Source organism: Brachyhypopomus gauderio, chromosome 14 (genome assembly GCF_052324685.1).
Source record: "Brachyhypopomus gauderio isolate BG-103 chromosome 14, BGAUD_0.2, whole genome shotgun sequence".
NCBI lineage: Eukaryota > Metazoa > Chordata > Actinopteri > Gymnotiformes > Hypopomidae > Brachyhypopomus > Brachyhypopomus gauderio.
In genome coordinates this window covers 6,688,471-6,716,378 of record NC_135224.1, presented here as the reverse complement: position 1 = coordinate 6,716,378, position 27,908 = coordinate 6,688,471, and the positions used below count along the sequence as shown (strand labels likewise).

The 27,908-nt window shown below is 40.4% G+C and overlaps 1 protein-coding gene across 1 annotated transcript; it reads left to right on the top strand.

Annotated features, from left to right (window-relative positions):
- The first annotated feature begins 5,511 nt into the window (after nucleotides 1-5,511).
- Nucleotides 5,512-26,706, top strand: vax2 (ventral anterior homeobox 2). The gene is made up of 3 exons (XM_076972845.1): nucleotides 5,512-6,390; nucleotides 9,311-9,498; nucleotides 22,700-26,706. The coding sequence occupies exons 1-3, from the start codon at nucleotides 6,141-6,143 to the stop codon at nucleotides 23,192-23,194; spliced, it is 933 nt and encodes a 310-aa protein (XP_076828960.1). The 5' UTR covers nucleotides 5,512-6,140; the 3' UTR covers nucleotides 23,195-26,706.
- The last annotated feature ends 1,202 nt before the right edge of the window (nucleotides 26,707-27,908 follow it).

The following is a 27,908-nucleotide window of genomic DNA, read 5'->3' as shown; positions in this document are numbered from 1 at the left end:
TGTTGAAATACCGTGCTCAGTAATTAAAATGTCATTGTCTATGTTCTGTGGTTGACGGCAGGATATTTGTCCTGCATTTCTACCAGCAGTTCAAGTGTTCAACCAGAGGACAAATTTGTGAATCTGAAGACATAACGGATCAGGGACACCTGACTTAAACACGCTGCACATTTAAATAAGTTTGATCTTCCATTTGAGAAAAAGGCTGATCCTCATTGATGCATATATTATAATAACTTGAAAGCACACAAGGTTTCATACTGTAGTTCTCAAGTTATAATGGAAAATCCATCTGTGCATGAAGAGGTGGGCCACTAAGATAATATCCAATGTGGTGTTTGTTTGATCTTGTATATTGAAATGTGTTTTAGACTAAATCTTGGTAATCAATGAGGGTGGAAATGGCCATTTCCTATGAGAGTGAGTAAAAGAGGTTTTTCTGTGACCTGCCTCCTTCCAGAGAATCACCACACTCTTCTCTGGACTCGTGAGTCTGTACCTCATGGTGGTTTAACGAGGGAGAGAAAGGGCCTGCTACTCAAAAATAAAACTATGACAAGATTTCTAATGGTGAGGTGGTGATATTTAAGTCTGTTTTTGTTCACAGTATATATAATGTGTCTTATGAATATGGAGAAAGCCAGTAAGAAGTTGTCTGGTGATTCAAGGGCACACAGCGAGCTAAGTGCTTTTAATTTAAGTGCTCTTAAACGTATAGCAGTGGATTTATGTTGTATTGCATCACTGAAAATGCCATTTGGAGCAGACAAATCTGACCTGCTATAATCAGTCCAGTTTTATAAGGATTTCAATCTGCATTCCCAGTGAGTGTCTGCCGAACTGAGGTGGTGGGCTGGTACTCTGTTTATCTGTCCAACCGCTCCCCTTTACAGAAAACCCCTGCCCCCCCCACTCCTCTCCTCCTCCTCCTTCCTCCTCCAGTGGATCTTCCATCCTTCCCTCATTCTCTCTTTTTCCCCCAGGATTCTCAGCCAGGCCTTAATAGTCACCTAAGTCTACGTTCTGCAGTGATGACCTGAGTCTCGTAGGTCAGGCCATGGTGAGGCAACATTGTGCACACACAGCCAATGGGAAGTCGTGTTTTTCCGGGGCAAATGTAAGCCTGCATTAGGTCCCTTTCTTTTATTTACACTGGGTCATAATTAGAAGGATATCCAGAGATGGCTAGATTTTAAAACATTAATGTGTTTGCCCACATATGGGTTATTTGGTTTTGGGGTCTCTGTTTATATAGAGAGAACAGCTGTTGTGTTTGATCCTGTCCAGTGCCTCTGTGGGCCATACAGGACATATAATGGGAGGTTTGATACTCTAACACACCAACGATTCAGCCCGCACGACAGCTGTTCTAAGCACGTGACATGCACCCTGAAACTTAGTGTACTTAAAACTCTTCTATTATGTTTGCGTATAAAATGAACGAGATTGTAAAGCATGAAAAGCTTGACAAAAATTGTAATAAGTGAATAAAATAACACCAGGATAACAGCTGAAGATCGTCTGTGCCTGTCTGTGCCGGTCCGTCCCGATCTGATAGTCTTGTAGCGGTTAATGCAGTAACTTATAATTAGTCTAGGTCAGGGGTGCCCACAGTTTTCAGCTTGCGAGCTACTTATAAGATGACCAAGTCAGAAAGATCTACCGGGGTGGCGGCGAACGTAATTTTTTAATGTGACGCGATCTACGCACATTCCTTCGCGATCGACCGACACTTCCTTCGCGATCGACCGGTCGATCGCGATCGACGTAATGAGCACCCCTGGTCTAGGTGTAGCACCCGCAGAGCTGTATTAATGTCTACAAGATATCTTGATTAAACAAGACGTCTAATTTAATATAAAACACTGCTATGCAAGGGTAGATAGTTTGTAGCCCGTGTTTGTCATTTAATAAACAGTAGACCTTGATTTTCCCCCCCCAAATGGACCGTATCCAAATTTTCCATTTATAAATGGCTATAAATCTAACAAATGTTTCCTAACCATAGGAATAAAGTATTATGTTGTTTGAATGTTCACGCGAATGACCAATGTGTTATCGAGGGTGTAAATCGTTTTTCAGTTAATAGGTTGCGAGAAATTAAAAATAAAAAGAAGACGGTATTCTAACTTCACTGCAAAGGTAAATTTGTTTTAAATATATATTTCTATTTTTACGCAAACCGTCGTATTATTAATTTTACTAGTGTTTCGAGACTTTTCTCATGGCCCATTTAAGAAGCTCAACGGTCTTCATTAAAATAATTCATGAAATTCCCAAGAACATGCTCCATATCAATACAAACAGTAAAATTATTGGTATGGACATAGACTAGTTCTCTCATATTGTTTTTCAGCGGTACAGAGCGCTAAATAAGTTTTAAACGCCGTTTCTATACTTTTTAAAAAGATCTTCAATACATTTCGTATTTTTAAATACATTTTGATTACTTAAATTACTTTAAGAATCTGTTACAGGATATTATTTTAGAAATCTACACAGAAAGTGTCGACTGAACTCAAAAGGTTGCTAACATCACATTCAACCCCTACAGGGGTCCATTTATCCCCGGGTGATTTTGCAGTATTGGGCCAACGAGATTCAGGCACTTCCAGGTGCGGGAGTCAGAAACGCAGCAAATAGGCGATAAATAAAAATGTTTGCCATACAATAGTCTACGTGTGACGAGAATATTAACGTCCTCTGGTGCGGGATGCATTTCCACACGAAATTGGTGAACCATTTTCGTAATTGGGCTGTTATAAGTATATGTTTGATACTAAAAGTGGATGGAAATCAGAAATTTATTTTGGGCACGACAACGTTGACATCTCCAGTGTGTTTGCTGCTCTTTTAATATCTTGTGTCATACGCAGTTTGAAGAGTTGTGACGGCTCTCTGTGAAAAGCCAAATTGACATGTTGCGTGCTGTGGATCTGAGGTTGTTCATATGATATTTAGAGTCGACGAAAGAAAGTATAAAAGAAGATGTGGCAGCATTTACAGTGAATACATTTTTAATTTCCTGACCACATTCCCCGAGCATTTACATGCTATATCACAAAATCACCAGTGTGAAAACATCCACAGGTAAAAAATAATTCAAATCAATAAATCACACTGGTCCTGTATTTTTGCCTCTGGTGGTTACAAGTGTTGTTGTAACATGTGTCATTATACATTAGCCTGTGGTTTAGTGTAGGTAGTGCTTACTGTTATTGCGACTTGTGTTTTTTAGATAATGTTTCTCCTATAGCCTACCTGTAGAGGAAAAAAGAAACTCGGTCTATAAAAAGGAAACACGCTTCATTTATTTGACAACAAAGTATTTGCCTTAATAGATTGTATTTATTATATTGTACAAATTCGTTTTGGCCGAAAGTTTTTGACTCTTCCTAATTGTTCATAGTCTCCAAGTTCGAAGAACGGTCTGTTTTGAGGATGCCAGCAAATGCCTTTTCATTATTTTTATAGCATTTAAATAATGGTCCAAACTGCGTTTTAGAGATTTCACGGGAATATAAAACATTTTTAAATCCTTCCGTTAACACATTATCATAAATACATTTATAAGTTAGTTTAAACGTTTATAATTAGTTTGCCCTTTGGGTGCTGCTTAATTCACTTTCCTGATGCTAAATAACTACGCGAAGAGTTAAAAAAATGTATTTCTTTCTTTCAATACATTATTTTGTCAACTGAAAATTGTAGAGTGGAAGGTGAAAAATGTTGTTTTATTGTTGGGAATTAGGAACCTTTATAATCTATACAGGATATGCTGTAAAAATAAATACATCTTAAATGAATGTTTAAAAGTTGAATTCGACAAAGGATGACAAAAGTAGCCTACATCTTTAAGAGATCCTAAACGGTGACAACGCTATTCAGTTTTAATGTTGTGAAACAACTAGAATTCTGCTCCCGTACACCGAACTGGTACCCAGACAGCTGCTCCCCTTACAAGACTAACCAGACCAAATATTTCAGAAATATTCCTTTTTACGTATAAACTCATTGGCCTATTATCACGACTCACTTTAAAAGGTCAACACCCAAGTCAGTTGAGAGGTGTGACTGTGTAGCAGAATTATTCTATGAGAGTGAACCGTATGAATTTATAGTTATGTACCAAATAGCGAAGAAAAAGTGAGTATCGTAGACTACATTACTGATTTATATACGAAGAGTTAGAGGGCAGATCATACATGATCGTGTGTAACACACACACACACACACACACACACACACACACACAGGCAGGGGGAGTCACAGAGCAGTTGAAGCAATTAGACCTCTCTTGACTGTGTTTTCGGTTTGGTGGAAGTACTCTGATTGACAGGTTCATTCATTACGTTCACAGTTTAATCTGTGTGGAGCAGCTGAATTGAATAATGAGTCATTTCGGCGCTCTAAGATAAACACTGCTAAAAGTGGCAAAACTGTAATTATGTCATTGCTTTCGGCGTAATGGGACTGCGATGTTAGATAAAGGATTCTAATTTTGTGATTGTGAATTGTGGCTACTTTCAGTCCTGCGTGCTGTTGACGTATAGATCAGTTGATATAGGGCAATAATGAACTCTGGCTGTATATATTAAATTCTTACATTTTACACAATAGTCAATGTATTACACTAAAATACCATCTTTTATCAAGTGTACTGACATCATCTACGTACTGCTTTATGCTATTAAACAATATTTCTATAATATTTCTGAATTGACTCAGCATCCTATTTGTACATAATGTTTAAAAATATTACAGATATAAATGTGTTGAAGTATACCGTGAAAAAAACTCGTGAGCAAAATTAGTATTTAGATCTATTTTACATCGATATGCAAGGATACCTTAATAAGTGCTTATTAAGGTATCCTTGCATATCGATGTAAAATAGAACAAAGTTGAAACAATTTGTTCAGTCAAGGCAAATTAGTTTGATATAATGTTCCAATAACCAATTTAACCATAAAATGTGCGGTCCAGAAAGGCAAAGACGCTCTAAATGCAGCTGCAGACTTCTACCCAAACACACAAATCCACGTAACGTGCTCTCTAATAGCCTAACACAGACCGGGCATTTTGACATAGCTTCGGTCTGTGTTGGCTATGTAGCATAGCAAAATACAGGTTAATAATGTAAACTTCGACGAACGTCGAAAAAAACATGTTTGATACGGAGTAATATATCACAATTTTACTATTCAAATGCTTCTTTATTTTATATTTCACGAACCATGTAATGCATTTTCAATAGGAACGGTTATCTTATAAAATGCAGGATTAAACCAAATGCTTAATTTGGGTTTCCCCGCATCCTGGTACTAGTACTGGTCTTCACGTTTACTCCTCCTCGTGCGCTTTACTCCACTTTGTTTACCAATCAATGGCTAGCTCACAGACACCGGAAGTTACGTATGTGCCGACTGTCAATTTAAAAATGTATCCTGCCACCAGGATTATATTCATATGGTCGTCGTATAGACAAATGGTTATGACAAAAAATGACAAGTTAGCTCATTTTAAATATATATCTGTATTTACTTATTTTTAATGGGTTCACACTTCTGACATAGTCTAGCTTAAATGCTGAAAAAATGTGCGTATCATTGGCGCACGTCCTTCTGAGAGCGAAGAGCTCGTGTTGACACCGTGGGCGCATCACTGCTGGGAGAACTGTAACGTCAAAGGAGACGTTCGCTGAAACGAAAAGCGGGATACTTGTTTGTTGTGCTGCGCTACTGCGTACACGTCTTTTTCCAGTAGTACGCGGTTAAGCGGTGAAGCACCTCCCAGCGGTTTGGTCACAGATCTGGAAACGCGCTGCCTACGTACAAAAGGCTATGCGTTTTGGGTTGAACACAGGTCCGTAGCCGAGGAGGATACCCTGACTTGTTCACAGGCCTCCATTCACCCGCTGCCCTGTTGTCTTTCAGAACTTTGTGGAGGCAGGACAACGGACCATGCCCAGACACTTGGAGAGGAACTCGACTTACTCATTGCTTTCGTTGGCGGGATTCTGATTGGATGTGTTTTGGGAACCGTTTGCCCATTGAAACCAAGAACAGAGTAAATGTCCAAACAATAATAGCGTATTAGGGAGAAGGTAAACAAAAATCAACTATAGGCCTACTTGTTACATGTTTGATCAAGCCACGAGTATGGGCGATGGAATCGCCGAGGACAGAAACCACTGTGGACCCAATTCATTGTGTCGTGACAGGGGCAGAGACTCTAAAAGTCGGGCGGAACTGGGGAGCCGGTCCCCTATACAAAGTTCAACAGACACCCCAGGGACCTCAGCGTCCACACCGACGTCCTCCAGCGAGGATGGACCCGATAAACTTTTAGGAGTGGACCCGGACTACTGCCGAAGAATTTTAGTTAGAGGTAAATAGTCACACGATGGATAAGCTTTTGAGGAGGTTTATATAAATGCCTGAATAATAATAATAACAACAATAATAATAATAACAATAATAATAACAACAATAATAATAATAATAACAACAATAATGTGTTTATGCTTTGTTTAAAAGTAGATGTAAAATGCAAATACTTTGTTTAATAGTATCATGTAAAATGATAGAAAGTAACCTGACACTTCTAGTCAGAACAGTGGCCTCAAACTTGATAAAGTTGTAAAAGCTATGTGATCATAGACGGGCACTCTTCTAGTACCGTTAAAGTGTGTCGTACCGGGAATATTAGAAAAGCGACAACAGAATATGTGTTTGGCCAGAACATTTTGGGAAATTAATTGTAACAGTCTGGAACTATTTAGATAAAACGGTTAAAGAACGCCTATATGCCTAAATATTAGTGTATTCCTCTATGAAATGCGTCCATACATAGCGTAGTGTTCAAAATAGAGGGGGACTGTAATTGCATATAACAAAAAGTAAGACATACTATTTAATTGACATTTGATACAAACACGCGAGAATATACGTGCATATCAAAGGTAGCCTATTTAATCCTTTATCGTCTGCATGTCCGGAATGTTTTCCAGTCTTTACAACACCTTGAATAATGTTAGCAAACAAACAAAGTCCTTGTGTACATGAGCACAAGTCCTCGTGTTCGTGCACGTGTGTGTGTGTGCTTACAACTGAACCGGAACAAATAACCGTAAACGCTGGAGTTATTGTGAGGGAGAAAAAGCTATGCTATATTATTAAATTATTTCATACACATATTTTATCTATTTCGCAATAATCCCATTTTGTTTTAGAATATTTTTGTAATTAAATTTTATTAATGAGCATTGAGCATTGAGAAATATTCTATGTTAAACAGATTTTCTTATGAACAGAAATAGATATCGAGATTTAAAACCCGTTAAATTAATCAAGAAAAACGAAATTTCAAAATTAGCCACAATATAAGACATTATCTGTAGTAGTGTGAATGCATCGTAGGCCACTGGTAAACCTTTTTTCTGATTTCTTATTTCCACATGCTTATAAAGCAGGTTGACTGTAGATTATTACTGATAAGTTCTCTCATTAAGTCTAATAAGGTCAAAAACACACATTTGTACTAGCCACAGATTACATTTTGCGTTCATTAGACTAGTACCAATACGAAGAAGTGAAAGTGAACGTTCTTTTAGGCTTTTATATGCACACAGTTAGCTCGTGTATAATGGCTGAATGACACAGTCTATTAAGCAAAATTGTTCATTCAGCAACATGTACGTCCAGTCGAATAAAATAATATGAACAGCTAAATAAATACATACAAATGATCACAAATAATAAAATTAGCTTTAGAAACACAATGTGACACTGTCTTTGCCTAATACGTTGCACGTACGTCAACTTAACCTAAACCCTATTACTTTCGAAATATTTTTAAATGATTGTTATTGACACCGCTTCTAGAGTTCAAGTGGGTAACTGAAGTTAACAAAATTCATTTTAAAGGTACTCGTCCGCGGTGGCAGATTTAAGACTGCTAATGGCACAAATTAATTTATGAGCACGTAGTCCGAGGCGGACTGGACGTGCTGTTTATCATCTCAGAGGTGTTAAGCCCGCTATCCCCGTCCTGTTTGTTTCTTGCGACTCAGCGCACTTGCTACCCCGTGAGAACCTGGGTCATCGAAAGGTCAGCAAGTCTATAATATGGTCGACAGTAAAAAAAAAAAGCAACCCCCCTCCGAAAACTCAGAACAACTATATATGATTAGTCGAAAAATAATGAAAAAGCATATTCTTCAACACATTATTGAATACATATATAAACTGTGAAAATGATGCCGATATTAAAGTTATTGTAAATGTGGGGTAATAGTGGTTGCCAGGCAGATAAGACAGAGAGGTGGAGCCATCATCTAAAATGTTCGGCCTGGATAGGCTGCTGCACAATGTAGCTGCTATTTAAAATACACTATTACTGTAGTTGCTGTTGAGTTGTTAAATTATTAGAAAACTAAAGGATCTAATCTTATTTCAACGGCACAGTTATTTTCTGGTTCACAGGCTGTGGGCACAAGTAGCCTCCCTCTCTTGTGTTACATGTGTTCCTGAGGTCTGTAGCTTTTATGTGTTTAGAGTACTACAACATTGGACTTACACGCGAATTATCAATGCATCACGTCAGTACAAGTTATTGAATTGCAAAAAAGAGAGGGAAAAATAATTCAACAACCCTAGTATTAAATATAATGCATTCAATATTTCGTGTACGGGAGGCTACATTTTATGTGATATGCGTGTAAGAGGCCAAAGATACCGACACAGTGTTCACTGTCTCCTCATCAGTTGTATTTGTTAGTGGCGGCTACAGCCCATCTGTTGTATTAGGTGACAATTCACTAACGCACGTCTAGACATCGACTAGACATCGAGTATAAAAGTGTGCTTTATTTACTTTTTGTTTGCTTACAACAAATCGACTAGTATTTAAATTGCCTCTTTAACATATACTTGAAACATATTCCAGATTGTAAATCTTAAATAGTTCATATGAACTGTTTGATTATTGATGAGAATAGGCCCATTCACAGCCCAAGATGTTTAGACACAATTTTGCAGCGTAGGATGCAATTTGCAAATAAGAATGCTAATATTTTTGTGCGTTAATCTGTAGTCCTAGAGATTAATTGTGATCAGGATATTTCAGAAATTATGGCATGCCATTGCCTATAGACATGACTGTTGTCCCATAAACTAAATATACGCCTTCTTTGATTAACAGGACTCCGAAGCTAAAACGAAATCAAATTACATTGATGTGCTAAGAACCTTTGCCTATTGTCTTTGAGTAATGAGTTATTGATTTTCTGTGAATACTTCCTCCGCAGATGCCAAGGGCACCATTCGCGAGATCGTTTTGCCGAAAGGCCTCGACTTGGACCGACCGAAACGCACGCGCACCTCCTTCACCGCGGAGCAGCTCTACCGTCTCGAGCTGGAGTTCCAGCGCTGTCAGTACGTGGTGGGACGCGAGCGAACCGAGCTCGCCAGACAACTGAACCTCTCCGAAACTCAGGTAAAAAAAATAAGAAATGCATGGCGGATATGTTATAGAGTAAGAAGTCACTTCTTCACCTTTTAATCTATATTGTTATTGTAAAAATGGCTCTATTCGATTAGTGCGCTTGTTATATATTTTTCTTCTTGTTTTTATGTCAATTTCTCGTTAATAATTATATTTCATGATAATTGGCACGCAACACGACACTTATCGCTACATTGCTATTTTGAAGTAGCAAAGTTCATTGAGAGACATTTGTTGTTCATAAGCTCGGATAAGGCCGGTGATTGTAGATGATGAAATCATCGTTAGAACGTATTGCTAATGTAGACATAAAGTGCTTGAATTTAATTTAATTGTGTGGCTATAGCTACATATTGAATAAGTACAAAATGTAGTGCCCTATTGATAGTAAACATGGTGAGCTGAGTGTCGCTTCTTCTAGTATCAACACGTGACAGTCTTCACTACGTCTGTAATTAGTGACGTTCTAGTTTCAGACGTAGTTTTAATAAATAGCCTTTGTTCAACGTCGTTAATGTTTAATTAATGTTTAAATATGAATATTTTGAATATACTTTGCCAACGTCAACCTAAAAAGGAGGCTACACTGTGATGATGACGGACTGAAAACCGTTATGTATTATTTGTAAGCATATTATCCTATTAATGAATAGGCAACTTTTATTTTGATGCATAAAAAATAATACAACACACTATTCATATAAATAATGTACTGTTTAAAAACCTGGTGTCTAGAAAAGACGAAGGCAAACGTTGGTGTACACAGAAACGATGCAACGGATATTTGAAGACAGTCTGACAGGCATGCTTAATCACAAAGAAAACGTGTCAATGATTTTACGTGCAAAAAAAAAACAAAAAAAAAACAAATCAAACCTGGCGCAGAGGTATATAACAAAAAAGGTTGAAGCGATTGCATTTTCTTTTCCTTTACAAATAATAAGAAAATTGGGTATTTGTGTGCATTTAAAAACAGTTTAATTATTGTCGTGGTTATGTAACATACTTTGAGCCAAAAAAAGTGATAAAATTTGAACGGAGAATAATAAAAAAATACAACGTGCGAATGGACGACAGACATTTCCGGAAGTGTCCAGTCTCCTGTCTGTTAAAGGAACATGTCGATGTGCTTTGTCGTTTGTACAATGCTCATAATTAGTATTCGCACAGTGGGCGTTAGTGGGTGGAACACCTCTTTGTGCATAAGAAAAAGGACTAACTTAGTTAACTTGGCGTAGTTCACGCCCCTTTTGAATTGTATTACTCCGGTATTAACTATTTTAACCACAGATTTGTTACTTTAAATTTCTGTTGTTTTTTTCTGTCAATCTATGCTTTTAAAGAAGGAAAGCATATTATATAACTGAACACTATGATTGCAAGACACTACAGCAAAAGGAAAGTGACACACTAGTTGAACTGTTACATGTAAAGCCTTTATTTACAAGTCCTTAATCATCCAACGAGAATCCAACCAAAAATACAACTTACAATGTCATTTTTAGGGATACAAAAATGTTTTACAGGCCCAAATAAACATCTAAACTATAATTTAGAATAAACAAATGATCTATTAGTCAAACAAAATTATTCATCATTGATTGTTGATATGGTCATTGTATGAAATTTGCAATATAATAAACAGGCGTATCAACTACAAATCTTCTTAGTGACCTTTTGACAACGTTTAGAACATTCTTCAAGATATTATACTTACGTTTAATGTGATCTGCGATTATTCGGGCAACTTAGTCCGCCTTACTAAGTTATTAGAATTTCCACTTTCATCCCAGAAAATTCCACAGGGAGAAAAAATAAACTCCATTAAACACAACATCTGATTTAAAAATCACGTAGCACGTTTTAAATAGTTTACTCTTTTGCCACGTGGTGGCGCTGGTAAATCTCACCAGAAAACAAATTACTGGTCGTGTTGGGGAGCTTAGATTTTTTATTTATTTATCTAGTGCAAATTTCTACACATAACCAACGTTTTATTGTGATAATCGCAGTGATCCGAACTGCAGCTGTTGCATAGACATTGAAATGAGTGTGAAGGTTTTGGCATGGTAGTCGAATCATGAAGGTAAATTATGCGTATGCCATGGAAATTGTGTTTCATAACATCCTGTACACATAATGAACCATTGCATGTAAGCAGTTAATTACCAGATGACGAAGATAACTCCATAAAGTCGATTATTTAGGAAAAATTGCATTCGGAAAGTTTTGCTCTTTTATGATAACATTTCTTGAAGCTTTTTGGACGTCTCGTGACTTCAGGATAAGTCATGAGATATTGTCAACATAAATATGTTTCCTATAAAGACATGTCATTTTTCAAGGATATTGTGTGATTAATTAAACGATTTACACATCGATTCAGCGATCTTTTAATATATGCATTAGTGAGTAAGTATTTGCCCATTATCAAACTGCAATGTTCTACTCTATAGGTTATTTAATTCTTTACCTATATTCGATGTCGTTGACTGAAACGTTTTACTTTCTCAGTTGGTCAGCATTAAAACCACTGTTTTGTAATAGCACAATCAAACAAATATCCCCCCGTTCAGTTAATTTAATATTTCTGTGCATAAGCAAAAATTAATTAAAGGATACATTACACGAGGTAAATAACGTTTCGAAAACATGGTTTGATTGGGTAAGTGTGAACTCGACCCCACCAATTACAAACGTCTGGAGTAACCCAGTGCCCTTTGACCCAAATGGCGAAGCCGTAATCTAAAATGTTTGGCTGAAACGTTTGTAAAAATAAACAAAAAACAAAACAAAACAAAACCCTAAAATGAAAACAATTAAAAATTTTGCTTTCATACAAGCCTTTTATCGAAATCACATTGCATTTGAAGATTTTCAGTTTGTTGCCCTGTCAGAGTTCCGTTTTAAGAAACGTGGATGTCCCTAAAATGCTTCTGGAAAGTCGTCGTTGTCCCTTTCAAATGAATTACATTTTTGCATGGCAGACCTTGAAAGAGCTTTTATTGGACTGCGAACTTTTGGGAAGTTTTCCTTGTAGAGAAAATGTCCGTTTCTAATAGAACAAAAAATTTAATATTCACCTTGTACTTTCTAAATGAATTTAAACTTCCTGAAATAATGTCTCATTTCGACTGAACATCACGGGACTGCACAGCAGAATTTATTGTTGAGGTTCCAGTAATATTTCATACATTCTGAAAGCATTCCTATTAAGACAGGCACTCTTTTCTAGTAATACACTGAATTAAAGTTCTTTCAAGACGTTCTTCAGATTCCTCTGCTGTTCCACACAGTATGAGGCGCACGTGCGCTAAATCAAGAGACCATTTGCATTTTCAATTTGTTGAAATGGCTTTTCAAATCTACAGGTGTTTTATATGACTAGTAAATGCTAATATGCAACCTCATTCATATTCATTGGTCGTGACGCATTTTGTAGCATCAGCTCTGAGCGGACAGAAATGTTCCACGCGTAATAACTGTGGGGAAAATAGTGGGTTTAAAGACTTTCGTTTTAATTTGGTACTCTTGAATAGTACAAATGCAGGCATGTATGAGTGGTTGCATAAGTCGTCAAAACACGAATAATTTCAACCACAACTGATTACATAGATGTTTTTTTTTGTATAAAAGGAACTCGAGCGTTTTAGTTTAAAACAGAATAAAATTACTTTTTATTTTATTTATATTTTTTTTTAATTCAGGAAAAGGAAGTACGTACAAATAAAATGGGATTTTTGATGCTCGGTAATATATATTGCATTTCTTTAGGGGTACATACTCTCAATACCAATGTCCTTGACGTAACTGACATTTTTAACTGGTAAAAGAAAACTGTCTCAGAAAACACCGAAGAGTGAAAAAAACGAAATATAGTATAGCATTTTGTATTTTTTATGTTTTGGTAAAACTATACTATTAATACATGTTGACACTATTGACATCTGATCCTCTTTGTTTATGTCTTTTTCTTTCTAAACTTTTCACACACCTCAACTCAAGAAAGGAAAACAATATTTCTGCTAATCTGACGGGTACTTGTGTGCAGTCACGCGTATCTCACTGATGTGAAACTCTTGGCACTACCGTCCCGTCCTAGACTGAACGTGTGTGTGTATAGTGCACACTTTCAGAATATCGTGTTGTTCTTTAAAATCGCGGCATCTGTGCGACGTGAGTTCCGGTTGAGACACTCTTTCACTGAATGTGTAGTCAAACCTGTGCGAGAAACTTTCACGGAAACTTGGGAGAATCGAAGATGAACTAATCAAACAAGGACAAATGACATACAGGGTGAAGATCGCGTTTTCTGCAGGTGTTTACTAGAAATAATTGACACTGAAGTTTCATGTAGTAACTCGATTAAGAGTGATAAAGGGCAGGTTTAGCGTGCGTTCAAACGTATTTAACTTGCATTCAGAAGAGTAATTCCACGCCTCCGCATTTCAGTTAATTTGCCACTAGAGATGTTTCGTGCTGTCTCAGCAGTCATGCATGAAATTCATACAAATTCTTCGTTTCAGATGCACCTGAGTGAATATCCACTTACCCACCGCTAGCACGGTCTCCACCCCCAGCAGGTGGCTCTGCCCGCCCCGGTGTAACACAGCGGGTATACAGGCACGGACTCTACTTTTTTCCCGGGAATGTGCTGTGTATTGACCCGTTTGCATGAGGTCCAAAGTCTACTGAACCGAGCCAGTTACATGCCATAGGATATAAGATGCTATTGCACGACAATGTCTCTGTCTTTAAAACAATCGGCTGTAAGCTGTGTTGCCTTTGGGAAGGAAGTCGTGTGGTGTATGAAGGAATTTGTTATTCTCGTTCTAATGACATAACCTTGATTTATTGTTTGCCTTAAATTATTTAGTATTAATTTAGTGCTTAATTAATTTAGGGCCAAACAGAAAGCACTGCTGGTCTCGGCAGCGTCCTCTGTATTCAGTTCCGTTGTTATGGGAGTTTAACTCGCTGCTCCTGGCATGTAAGACGCATGCGCACGACAAAGCTAAACGTGGGTTTGTCCTGGCCCTCTGTGACGTTCGTCCTCTCTTCAGGTGTTCCCTCTCACGCGGAGACTTTGACACCCCTGGGGTTGATAGGACCTCATATGAGGAAAGTGAAAAAGACTTCTCGTTTGCTTATAGGTTTCATTGCAGAAATATGTTCAAAAGATTTGATCTCGCAGTTCACTGAGGCGTTTACCTGCTGCTCCTAAATCGGGAGCCGTGTGCATTTGTGGGGATTCGGGGGGTCCTGGCTTTTGGTTTGTCCTGTGGTTCGCTCAGATTGGGTTTGCTGTTATTCCCATCACCCCTCGTGCAGAGAAATTCTTTCATGCTGCAAGTTGATGAGATTTAATGTGGACAATTCAGCTCAGTTGAATGACTAAACACATGCACTCTCCGCCCACTTTATCAGTCATTATACTTAGAGACTATACTTACACCTAGTACCACACTACTATGTCAATGACTGTGCTGAGAATGGCATACTGCTATAAGTCATGTATTTTAGTAATGGTACCATTTAGTTGCTTTGGTGCATATTACACACACACACACACACAACACACACATGCACACACACAAACGTGTGTCTGTAGACTATATTTACTCTAGTACCTTGTTTGTGTATTTGCATTTATGAGCACTTTGAGCTTGGTTGATGCATTGTATTCTTGCATTATTTTAGTCCACCCTATGATAAAGTAATGGATTTAATGGTTAACTGATCGCTACTGTTTATTCCAGTATCATGGAGAACCAGGATTTTTAGGTGGATCTGCATTAGGTTCTTCAGGTTCTTCTCCTGTGCCTGCTCTTTTGAAAGGTTCATGCTGTAATAGTGCAGTCATTTTTTCTCACCTTGCTGGTTGCTTCAGTCCCCTTCAGTGTTTATATTTGTAGAATCATAATGTAATTGCTTCAGTCAAGAAAGCTTTTACACCAACATTACCGTAATCGTATATCCTGCAAACACAGGCAGCCCACTATGTGATCCCTGAACCCAATAACTACACACATCTTCTGAGGTTGTTTGCAGATGATTGACCGCAGATTTGTACACGTATTCGGTTCTGTGTGCTGAGGTTGTCGTTCAGCAGCCACAGTGACGGCGGTTGCCGGTAGGAGACAGAATCCGTGCAGCTCCATTCAGGGAACGTCTTGTATTCCCGGGAGAGTGGCTCAGGATGGTCTGGCCAGCGTCCCAGAGCTGTGCTGAGGCAGTGTTCCCCCATCCTGATCTGAGAATGTTGATCAGCTGTAAATGGAGGAAACATTTAAGCAAAGAGTGGCACCTGTCTTGTAAACCGTCGCTCTCTTGGCGAGGAACGTTCCCCCTTTGCTGACCTCCTTCTTCTCTGCTGGTCAGCTGGGCGATACTTGGCTAGGTGGTGTGAAAACACGGTTGTCTTGATGCTTTGAGGAGGATAAGTCAGACTGAAAAACCTAACACGACGATTATAATGCACGGTTTACAAAACAATTTACAAAACACACGTGACATAAGGGAGCAGAGGTGTCTGTTTTAGGAGTACGCTGAAAACATTAGTAGCAGGTTTGATATTATAGAGCACAACCTGTCGATATAAAAGACGAATCGTATATCCAGCTTATGTCTTCGTGTACAGCCGTCTCAAGCAATCACACAATAGGTCAGTCAATGAAAACTTCCAGTGCTCTTATTCACAGCACCCAGAACAACAACATCTAGCATAACTGAAACATAATGTCTGAGAGAGAGAGAGGAACAGCTTGCCATGTGTTTTGTATGTTTGAGCGAGAATGATTGATTTACAGAGAAAAAGAGATGTGTGTATAATGTACTAGATGTAAGTGAGGTTCACATAGAGGCCAGGAGAACGCTTTGGCTGGGTGGAGAGTGTTTACTGATGTATATGGAAAAAACAGCACATGTTCCAGATGATCTACTGTGTCTTGTGGCTCATAGCGATAATTTAGCCATTAAACCGACTGTTCAGAGAGATGCGAATATATCAATATGGCAAGCATACGTGTATCTACGGACAGAGTCTCTCCACGTTGACCTCACATGCACAGAGATACAAGTCCAGTTTTGTAGGTTTGCCTGTGACATTTCATAATTATATTTGGTTTGGAAAAGCAGGTCCCAAGTCCTGGTGTAAGATAAGCTGCTAGCCAGAACCACACTTTTACCCCCAGTTTGAAACCTCTTGTTTTCTGTAAGTAATAGCAAAGCATCAAAATAATGAAATAACATATATGGGATTATGCAGTGACCAAAAAGCTTTGTAAAAATCCAAATAGAAATTTTATATTCAATAAAGTCCCTTTATACATTTTCTATGCAATTATTAAAAAACGTAAATATTTTGTTTTGGGAAATAAATTCAGAGGCATACATCTAGACGTATTTGTTTAACAACTTAATTTAGGCATAACTCTGTCTTTATGTCAAAGTGTCTTAGAGATTATTAAGTCAATCAAATGTGTCCAAACGTTTGCTTGGTAACTACTGTATAAATGGAAACTATGATTATGTTCACCCTGTTGCCATAATGACATTCTGCGTGTTTAACCAGTTGTCTCTGTCAACAAACCAATTAGCAGTTCAGCTCTCTAGGCACAGTGTTGGTGTGTGTCTCAGTATGCAGGTGTCCTGGCTGTCTGACCACAATATTGGTGTGTGTCTCAGTGTGTAGATGTCCTGGCTGTACGACCACAGCGTTGGTGTGTGTCTCAGTGTGTAGATGTCCTGGCTGTACGACCACAGCGTTGGTGTGTGTCGCAGTGTGCAGGTGTCCTGGCTGTACGACCACAATATTTGTGTGTGTCTCAGTGTACAGGTGTCCTGGCTGTACGACCACAATATTTGTGTGTGTCTCAGTGTACAGGTGTCCTGGCTGTATGACCACAATATTTGTGTGTGTCTCAGTGTACAGGTGTCCTGGCTGTATGACCACAATATTTGTGTGTGTCTCAGTGTACAGGTGTCCTGGCTGTATGACCACAATATTTGTGTGTGTCTCAGTGTACAGGTGTCCTGGCTGTATGACCACAATATTTGTGTGTGTCTCAGTGTACAGGTGTCCTGGCTGTACGACCACAGTGTTGGTGTGTGTCTCAGTGTGCAGGAGTCCTGGCTGTACGTTTGTGTGTGTCTCAGTGTGTAGGTGTCCTGGCTATATGGCCACAGTGTGTGAGGGCAACTGGTGCTACGCTACCCTGATACAGATCCAGGATCAGCACTTCTGTTAAACCACCACTGTTCATCATCTAACATCCCTTTTCTGTCTCAGGGAACTAATTCTGATATCGCTTCGATATCCCTGGCTGTCGTGTCACTTGCCAGGAAATACATAATGCAATTACATGACTGGGTCAGGCAGGATAGAAACCTGTGAGCTCAGCGGGACACACAGGCCGCTGGGATCTCCACACAAGTGGCTTAATGCAAGCACACTTACACTCAGGCACACAGCTGCCACATGCTCAAACTCACGCTGACCTCCCATTTCTCTTGGGGTGAGCCTAGAGACGAATTTAAGCAAAGACAATACAATGTTTGCCCGGGAGGCATCGAGTAGGTTGTGTGACTTAGTGACAGGAAATATGTCAAAAGTAAAAAAAAAAAAAGTGAATTTTAATGTCTGAAAAATATTTAATCTTTTGTGTATATATTTCGGGAGCTTTTATAGAAATTTAACTAAATTCTTTATTCTAAACATTGTTGTTTGTGGAATTATTATAAACGAAGCTTGTTCCTGTTAGTTGGACTTGATATTGTTTCCTTTTCTCTGCCACTCCTAGTATATGCCAAGTCTGTGTTGGCTAGTAACCATTTGCTTTAATCATTATAGTCTGAATTTCAGCTTCAGTTCAGTTTGAGTTAAATATGTCTCCTAAGCCAAGCTCTGTTGGTGCAACATGAGCCTTATCTCTACTAGCATTTGTCTCTTAACTCTACTGTAGCAGTTTGGACCTGATTATGCTGCGGAGAGACCAGAGGGGGCGTTGTTGCTCAGTCTGTGCATCGGAAAAATTAATCCTAAAGTACATAAGAGCTGTTCTCTCAGTCTCAGCCCATGTACTGTAAGTCTAATTGCCTTAACTAAACCTGAGCACCAGACTCTAGTTCTGAGCCCTATGGTTGGGGGGGGGGGGGGTAATAGTGGGGAGGGGAGGGGAGGGGTGGGTCAGAACGCTAATAAGGGCTTTTGTGCTCAGGCAGATTATGGAGCCATATCCCCCAGTGGTGCATTAAGACAGAGTTGTCCCTTGGCTGAACCTGCGGGGGACACGTGTTTAGGAAATGGCAGCCCCAAGGTTGAGACCGTGATCGGGGAGGAGGTGAGGGCTGAGGACAGAGGTCTGGGCGGGTCTGGGCGGGTCTGCGGCGCTACCATTGGGAGGCATAGGGAGAAGGTGTTGGGCAGAGAATGTGTGATTGAGAGGACAGAACGGAGCAGGGTCAGGTTGGACACATGAGAAGCAAACACCAGCCCGGACACAAGCTTCTCCTCACCTACCCAGCAGTAGCTTTCAGTTCAGTAGTTCTGAACTACAAATGTAATGTAATTAAAAGACAGGCAAATTATTATTATTTTTTACAAATATTTTAATGCTAGGCAAAATTTCAACTCTGTAGTGAAAACTACAGTCCTGGAAAAGTATGAGGGTGATGTTTGTCCTTGAATGAAAAAGCATGAACTACAGAACCCTGAGCTGCAGAACCCTGTAGAACCCTGAGCTACAGAACCCTGTAGATCACTGAACTACAGAACCCTGAGCTGCAGAACCCTGAGCTGCAGAACCCTGTAGAACACTGAACTACAGAACCCTGTAGAACCCTGAACTACAGAACCGTGAGCTACAGAACCCTGAGCTACAGAACCCTGTAGAACACTGAACTACAGAACCCTGTAGAACCCTGAACTACAGAACCCTGTAGAACCCTGAGCTACAGAACCCTGAGGTACAGAACCCTGTATAACATTGAACTACAGAACCCTGAGCTACAGTGTCCACAGTCCAGCGAGGTCAGGAACCCAAAGCCTAATAAATGCAAAGCATCACTGTGTTTCACAGCTAATTGCTGGTTCACACATCCTCATTCCATGTGTGATGAACACGGAACTGTGCAGAGGATGCTTAACCTCTTCATGGGGTCACCAAAAGGTCAGCAGCAGGAGTGCCTCTGGCTGTGATTTTGGCTGTCAATCTCAATAATAAGTTTATTAGTGATCCACATCACCTGTCAGGCAGTACCAAGATCAGAGGCACAGAGTGCTGTGGGGATTGCGTCGTGCTAGTGATGGGAATGAAGGCACTGTAACCGTACAACACGCATTCTCTTAAATACTGTTTGCTTTGTGCCCCATGCATATAACTTATTCTGCTGTCGTAGGGTTTCCAAGTTGCATGAACAACTAAAACATGCCCACTGAAAGACTCCCGTTATTACATTCCACTTCCATTTGATTTGGTTTGATTTTGTTTGACTATTTGTGGAGTCCTTTTCTATCTTCATCTCTCCAAACACGGCGAGAGCAGCAGGTGTGTGGTGGCCGATGCTCCAAACACAAGCGGGTGTGGCAGGCGTGCTGCAGAATGACGTGGTCCGGGGTCGAAGAGGCGCAGTCGTGGCCGGGCGGAGCGGGTGGCAGCGATGCCTACGCGCGAGAGCAAATCCAGGTCACACAAATCTCAGTCTGTAATCTCTGCCCCAGCACTGAACCCTGCATCCCATTAGAGAGGATTTCGTTCCCATAGTATAGATGTACAATGGAGATTTGCTTTCTTTCATCATCATACACCAGCCAACCCCCCCCTGCAAAATCATCGTGGAGCTGAGGGCTTTTCTCGTGGAGCCGAGGGCTTTTCTCGTGCCTCGTGTTCTGTGATATGAAAGGTAGCCAAAGCACTAGGAGACCTTGGTATAAATGATTTACAGTCAGGAAGCAGGGGCCATGTGTCCAATCAAAAATGTGTTTGTAATTTACACCAATAGTGAGCATTTAAAGAAGAACTGGTTTCATGCTTTGCGCTTTATGACATGCCGCATTATCCTGCTGGAAGGGGCCATCAGAAGATGGATACACTGTGGTCATAAAGGGATGGACATGGTCAGCAACAATACTCAGGAAGGCTGTGGCATTGACACGATGCTCATTTGGTACTAATGGGCACAAAGTGTGCCAGGAAAACATCCCCCACACCATTGCACCACCAGCCTGAACTGTTGATACAAGGCAGGATGGATCCATGCTTTCATGTTGTTGATGCCAAATTCTGACCCTACCATTCGAATGTCGCAGCAGAGATAGAGACTCCTCAGACCAGACAACGTTTTTCCAATCTTCTATTGTCCAATTTTGGTGAGCCTGTGTGAATTGTAATCTCAGTTTCCTGTTCTTAGCTGACAGGAGTGGCACCCGGTGTGGTCAGCTGCTGTAGCCCATCCGCCTCAAGGTTAGACATGTTGTGCTCTTCTGCATGCCTCGGTTGTAATGACTGGTTATTTGAGTTACTGTTGCCATTCTATCAGCACGAACCAGTCTGGCCATTCTCCTCTGACTTCTGGCATCAACACGTCATTTGCGCCCTCAGGACAACCCGTCTGACATTTATATATCAAGCTTCTAGTCAATGTCATTATGCATGAAAAATAATTAAATAGTAAATAGTAAACACAAATTTTTCTTTGTGCATATACAAAATTAAGCAGCCTACTCACAACAAAAAGTTAGAAACCAAATAAAGGGTACGACGTCTATAAATACTTGTAGATGTAGAAGTTTGTAGAAGTAAATGTCAAAAAGAATTAACCCATAAAAAGTCAAAAGCTTCAGTGGTATTTCAGATGGTGTTGCATTTCAGACTTAGGTGAGTAAAGGCTACGTAGTCATAAGCGTTGTATTAAACTCTAGATCCATTCTGTGAACTTGCATGTCCTGATCTAAATATACAATATGAGTATAACATTAAAAGATACAAAACATACTTATTTTCCACCATTATTTGCAAATAAATTCTTTAAAAGTCAGACAAAATGATTTTCTCAATTTTTTTTCACATTTTGTCTCTCATAGTTGAGGTCTACCTATGATGTCAATTACAAGCCTCTCTCATCTTTTTAAGTGGGAGAACTTGCACAATTGGTGACTGACTAAATACTTATTTTCCCCACTGTAGAGGAAGGTAATGTGGTGCCATTCCCACCAACACCAACAATTACAGCACTTACATAGTCTAATCCTGAACACACACACAGAGCAGAGGGCATTAGGATGTGTGGTGGCCAATATGGTGTAGATAACTTTCTCAGTCTAGGGTCACATCTAGGCTTTTAACCTCTGGCTTTACATGGTATCAAAGTCCACCAAGAACATTCTCCCTCTTTGTGTAATAGCAAAGCCACTTCAGTCAGTTTAAGGTTCATTCCTCCAGGTGATAATGTTGATACTTAGTGAGTGATAACTGTGTGTATATGATGTTCATAACTACATAATTTTGGAAACCATTGCCATATATATCTTTTTCTCTCTCACTCTTGTACACACACACACACACACACACACACACACACACACACACACAATGCATTGGCACATTGAGACTAAGACTGTAGCATCAACATCCTCAGAGGGGCTCATGAGCAATCCCATTATCCACAGCCTAATGGCCGAGCTGGAGTTGTAATCTCACCAGTCCTGCCCGGCCGGTCTGACAGCTCTTCCCTACGGTTTCCTGCTGGTCTCTTTTTACAGCACGTAGGGGATTGCTGCACATCCCGGCCTCTTCTGCCGTTGTCCAGAATCATTTAGAAATACATCAGCATTTTGTCCTGAGCGCTTACACTTTACACTTTCTATCCAGTGTTGTTCTGCTGGTCTGGTGAAGCAACAACTATGGCAGCACTGTAGGAAACCCTGATGGAGGGGCTGTAAATACCTCAAAGACCTCTGCCTAGATTTTAAGAGTACAGAAAAAACATAAAAAGAATGAAGATCACAATTATTAATGCAATTGAGAATTTTTTTCTGGGTCTAAACTAATCTTCCCTGCTAATCATCTCGTCATCTTCATCCAAAGAAAAAGCAGAAGTTCCAGGCATTGTTTTTGGTTTTGGTTTCCAGAACTGGGTACGTTTTCCTCTTGTCTTCTTTCACCAGTTGAGTGAGTTCTTCCTCACCCCACAGGTGAAGGTGTGGTTCCAAAACCGCCGCACCAAACAGAAGAAGGACCAGACCAAGGACCTGGACAGGCGCTCCTCCTCTGCCTCCGAGTCGCTGGCCACGTGCAACATCCTGCGTCTGCTGGAGCAGGGACGGCTGCTCTCCGTACCTGTGCCTCCGCCCAACCCTCTCCTGCCTCCACCACACCCTGGCAACGGCTCACTCCTGGGCAGCCCGTCCGCGTCTTCGTCCTCGCCCGGGGTCAGCGGCGCCGGGACCCCTCCGGGGGGCGTGGCCGCCGGGGGTGGGCCGTTCGGCCTATCGTTGTCCTCTCTCGGCGGCACCCCGCCCTCGCCCCGGCTGGGCGTGCCTCCTCCGTCCCTGTTCCCTGTCCCGCTGCTGGGAGGGTCTCACCACGAGCTGACGCCCGGCTACGGGTGTGGGGTGTCGGCGTTCGAGCCCTACACACGGACAGAGAGGAAGGACGGAGATCTGGGTGGTAAGAAGACGGTTTCCTAAAGAGACACGGAGCCTGGCGGGGCCTACAGACTGGAACTGCCCTCCTTCCTCTGCATTGTCGCTGGGGAGGGGAGCGAACTGCTTTCTGCTCTACACAAGATGGCGGCAGAAGAAATAGGGGCTGTAGAACTTTAAAGAACAGAAACGGCACTCATCTCCATTTTGGACCGCTCGTCCCCTCCTGTGAAGGTATTTTCATCATGTTAAGGTGATAAAAAGGTGTGTATGTGTATGAAACATGGAAGAGGACACCCACATAATTAACTGCCTACATTTTCAGTACTTAAGCTTGGATTCGTCTTCACAGATGCTCACGGTTTTCTTCCCTTTTTTGAATTTCTTGTGTACGTGTGTGCACACGTGTGTTTGTGTGTGTGTGTGTGTGTGTGTGCACTACACACGCGTTGCAAACAGCCTCAGGCATCGTCTATGTGAATAATGGAAAAAACTTCAACATTGTTACTGTAATTGTGAAAGGCAAAACCGCTTTACGAGAGACGTTGTATCCAAATGGGTGTTTAAAAAAAAATGAAATGAATGATTCATGTCGATAATGTTTGATGAACCTTGTGGTACATGTTTTTATGCTGCTTTTAACTAGAATTGTCATTACGGGAGAGTTTTTCAATAATGTGCATTTTGTGCGTTTGAGATCGAGTGTGTGAGAAATGTTTTTCTTAGTGCATCTTTTGAACATTCTGTACACATTTACAATAACAGGACCACTCTACATCCAACCAGCCCCATCTTTCAGATAATACCACAAACAGATGGGAAAGCTCAGTCCATCATGCACTGTAATGGTATCAGTTTCTTCCACCATTGTCTATTTTTAAAGCAGATTCACAAACGATCTGGTAAATAATATCCATGAAATTGGCTAGGCCTTGCAAATTTAATAAGGTTAACAGAAAGTAAACTGTATGAATTTAGAACTGTATGTTTTTGTAGCTTTTCAGAAATTTAAAACCAAATATTTCTTCAGCCAAGCAAACATTTATTTTATCTAAAAGTTTGAAAAATGTTTTAAAAGTCACATCTAATATGGCCAACAACATCATCTCAGTATTCCAGCTCGTAGCTAGTGGAACATGATTAGCTAGTGCAACATGATTAGCTAGCAACTTCTTTCATATTGTTAGCAAATCAAGGGGCAATACACTAGTGGGAAAATCCATACACTATGAATGTCTTAGCTAGTTTTCAAATTTCGAGGGCTTGTGCAGTGCTGACTTTCAAATTTTTTATTTTAATTTTTTTTTTACTGAATGTTTGCGGACGAACAGATTTGCTTTTTGTACATGAGCAGACAGACCTAGACGATACTCAGACAACAGACTCAGACTCTATCCACTTACAAAGTTTACGGAGGACATAATAGTATTTTTCATGATTACATGATTAGCAGTGAAGCCATGTGTCAAGATTTAGCAATTAGCGGCCTCTTCATTCTGTCTTATGGTGACTAGGGTTGAAGGCTAAGTGATTAGCATTGTTAGCTCTTGGTGTGTTTGAACTGCCTTCCGTGCATGATGGCCCAGCATGCATGACGTGCAACATGATTTGATACTCAGCCATTTGATACTCCAGCTCATGTCCCCGCCCATCCAGCTGTTGTCCCTACCCATCCAGCCTGTCCATTCCCTGTCCTGTCCTACCCATGTCCATCTCATTGGTCATGCCCTCTGTTCACACAATCATACTGTGTGCAGTTCCATTATTTTAAAAACCTAAGCACTTTATTTTCATACATGTACAGTTCTTGACAGCTTCTCTCACCCAACCCGGCCTCAGTTGAAGTTTAATCAAGAATTATCAAAGCTCTATCGTTTAATTGGTGTCCGGGACAGGCGCGTGACCCGGCCGTGGGGACCCGCCGTCTCCCTGTCCCTACTCCGTACTGCTACAGACAGGCTCATAGTCTCACAACGTCTCCATTGTTGCTTTTGATTTCATCGCTGATTCTGATTCAATGCAGTGACACTGTGGGCCAATGACAAATTGTCCACGTTTTCTATGTATGCTAATAAAGCGGCACTCTGTGGTCTCCAAGTTCATATGTACCAAAGGACAGTTGGATGACTCAAAAGAGATAGCAGGCCTCAGTTATCTTCTTTTGTTAAAGATGAGCGACGGTGATGGTATGACCCTGACCCCCGCCTAGCCTCTCTGGACACACCTTTTGAGGACTGTAATTATCTACAGGTGCAGAACGTAAAGCTCCTTCCCCTTTTTGGAATGACAACCTTGTAACCGCAGCACACCTATGGAGAACTGCATTTGATCTCTTGCACTCTTGTGACTGTTCCACAGTGTCCACTGTGGTGGTTCGGTTGTCATGGGAACCTCTGTTGAGTCTCCTTGTTGCTGTTGAATACCGTTTACCGATTTTTTTTTTTTCCAGTTAGCAGCAGTTTATAGCAGCGCAACACTTTTTTTTCTCATTTTCTTTGCCTTTACTCATTAAATTTGGTTTGTTTACATTACAGCTTCTCATAAGGCCATGGCTTCCACTCACAACATTTTGTACTTTCTGTTTTTGGTGTTTTGCTGATTGTGGTATTTGAAGGAATGATAGTATTAATCCTGTTTTTCTTTCAGCTCTGACACAACAAGTGGCTTAGAATTGATGTTTACCAAAACTGTCAGACTGCAGGTCTTCAATGCCGTTTACCAAGTAAAACACAGTTTATTTAACACTCTTTAGAAGGAAATTATAACACCCGACTAACTGTACTTAAAACAGCAAACGAATTGTAGAGATTCTAGCATCATCATGTATTTGTAATCTGTGTGTGCGTGTGTGTGCGTGTGCACGCATGTATGTGTGCTCGTGACAGAAGAAGATACTTGATCATGATTTGAACAGCAGATTTGAGAAAGCACAACAGCAAGGCTGCCAAGGCAGTGGGATTCCTCTGGGGCAGAGATCCAGTGATCAGTTGAGGATTCCTCTTGGGCAGGGATCCAGTGATCTGTCTGAGAATCAGAATCTCCAAATGGTCCCCTGAAAAGCTCCACCCGTCTTACAAAATCAAAACATTGACTCTCGTGTTTTAACTCTTATATTTCGAGAGCATGAAAACACTGTGAATGGTAGGGAATAGTTAACAGTCCTGAAGGGGGGAGTGTACAGGACAGGTCTGTATAGAGCTTTCCTCGCTGGTGTGATTGTAATAGGCCTTTTATGGTTTTATGATTGATAAAGATTGTGGTTCTTTTCTTTCTCAGTGTTATTTTAACTACACACAGAAAATTGTGTAACCTTTTCAGAACATAATTGGCACCATATTCTCTCAAAAAAGAAAAACATTCCCATGTAAATATAATGTATGAGATGTATGAGTCTTTGCACAGTACTTTCATGTTGGTATCATGTGGTCTTACAGTAAACAAAAAAAGAAGGAAAGAATGAAAATAAGTTTATAAACGCTTTACAGTTCTCTGTCTCGTTAACAATTTGCACTTATTTAAAAGAAAAATTTCTTTGTGTTTTTCGGTGAAAGAGCTGTTTTGATGCTCAGGCTATAAAAGCCAAGATATTGTATAATATGTATATGTATTTTTATTCATATACATATAAATATATGTCTATGTAATTTCCCTCTCTGTGTCTCTCATTTCTTGACTATGTTCTAATTTTGATATTCAGTAGGCATCAGTCACTGACATTGAATTAATCTATTAATGCCATCAATCTGTTCAGTGTTTGTTCATCCATACGGTAATCTCACTTGCCCTCCTGTACAGCCAGGAGAGATGTGTGCAAGGTCAACACAGCTTTATAAACCACATTCCTTTTTTGGAGCCTTCAGAGTTCCTGACATTTCTAAGCACATTCCCATGAATGTAGAATCCCCATCGCCATGCTTAAGGTGATAACTTTGTTTAATTTGGTGTAAAAGTAATCAATCTTGAAGAAGAGCACATGGAGGGAACAACCCTGTACTGCTTTCAAGACAGATCGGCCAAGGCCTGTAATCCCTTTGGCAACATTTAGTTTGTTAACAGCAATTTTTCTTCGTAAAGACAGCAAGAACCTGCTTCTTTCACACATGTGATAGTATTCTCTGTTCATCTCTTTAAAAAAAAACACTCATAAACCTTTAAGGTGGGATGTTTACCATGGTATTTTCCAGACATACTTAATCAACCATGCTAGTGGTCTGATGGTTCTGTTTTCAACTCCATGAAGCCTGACAGAAAAACGTTCATGGGCGGCAACAGTCTTGGTGGCAAGCAGTTCTTGACAGCAAATTGGTTCATTAACAGCAGATTACGAGTATACTGTGCGTACAAAACACCGCCTTCGTGTACACTGCCAAAGCAGAAGCACAACTCGCGTAAAGCGAATCATTTCTATTTTCCCGTCGTTGTGTCTCAGTCTGGATTAGCCTTACAAATCTCCCGAGTGCTTATATCTTTGACCATCCTTCCCTTGTCTACGATCAGTCTGCAGAAACACCCTTTTCAAGTCTCGGCCAAGCGTCCGGGTCATTTTTGAGTAAAGGGGGACCAAACCGCCACAGTATGTTTAACCACATGCTTTGGTGCGTTCCTTCCTCCTGGAGCTGCCCTCCTCTTCTGGGGCTTGCTGAGACAATCAACCCTGGGGTGCCAATTAAAATGATTGGCGTCTTTTCTTCCAGGGAGTGGATGGCTGGGGAGAAGGAGCGCTGAATGGGTGACCTGCTGGGGTGTGTGTGGGGCGGTG

Coding starts and splice junctions, on each gene's coding strand:
- vax2 (XM_076972845.1), top strand. CDS start 6,141: ATGTTTGATCAAGCCACGAGTATGGGCGATGGAATCGCCGAGGACAGA. Junction 6,391..9,310: donor CCGAAGAATTTTAGTTAGAG/GTAAATAGTCAC, acceptor CTTCCTCCGCAG/ATGCCAAGGGCACCATTCGC. Junction 9,499..22,699: donor TGAACCTCTCCGAAACTCAG/GTAAAAAAAATA, acceptor CTCACCCCACAG/GTGAAGGTGTGGTTCCAAAA.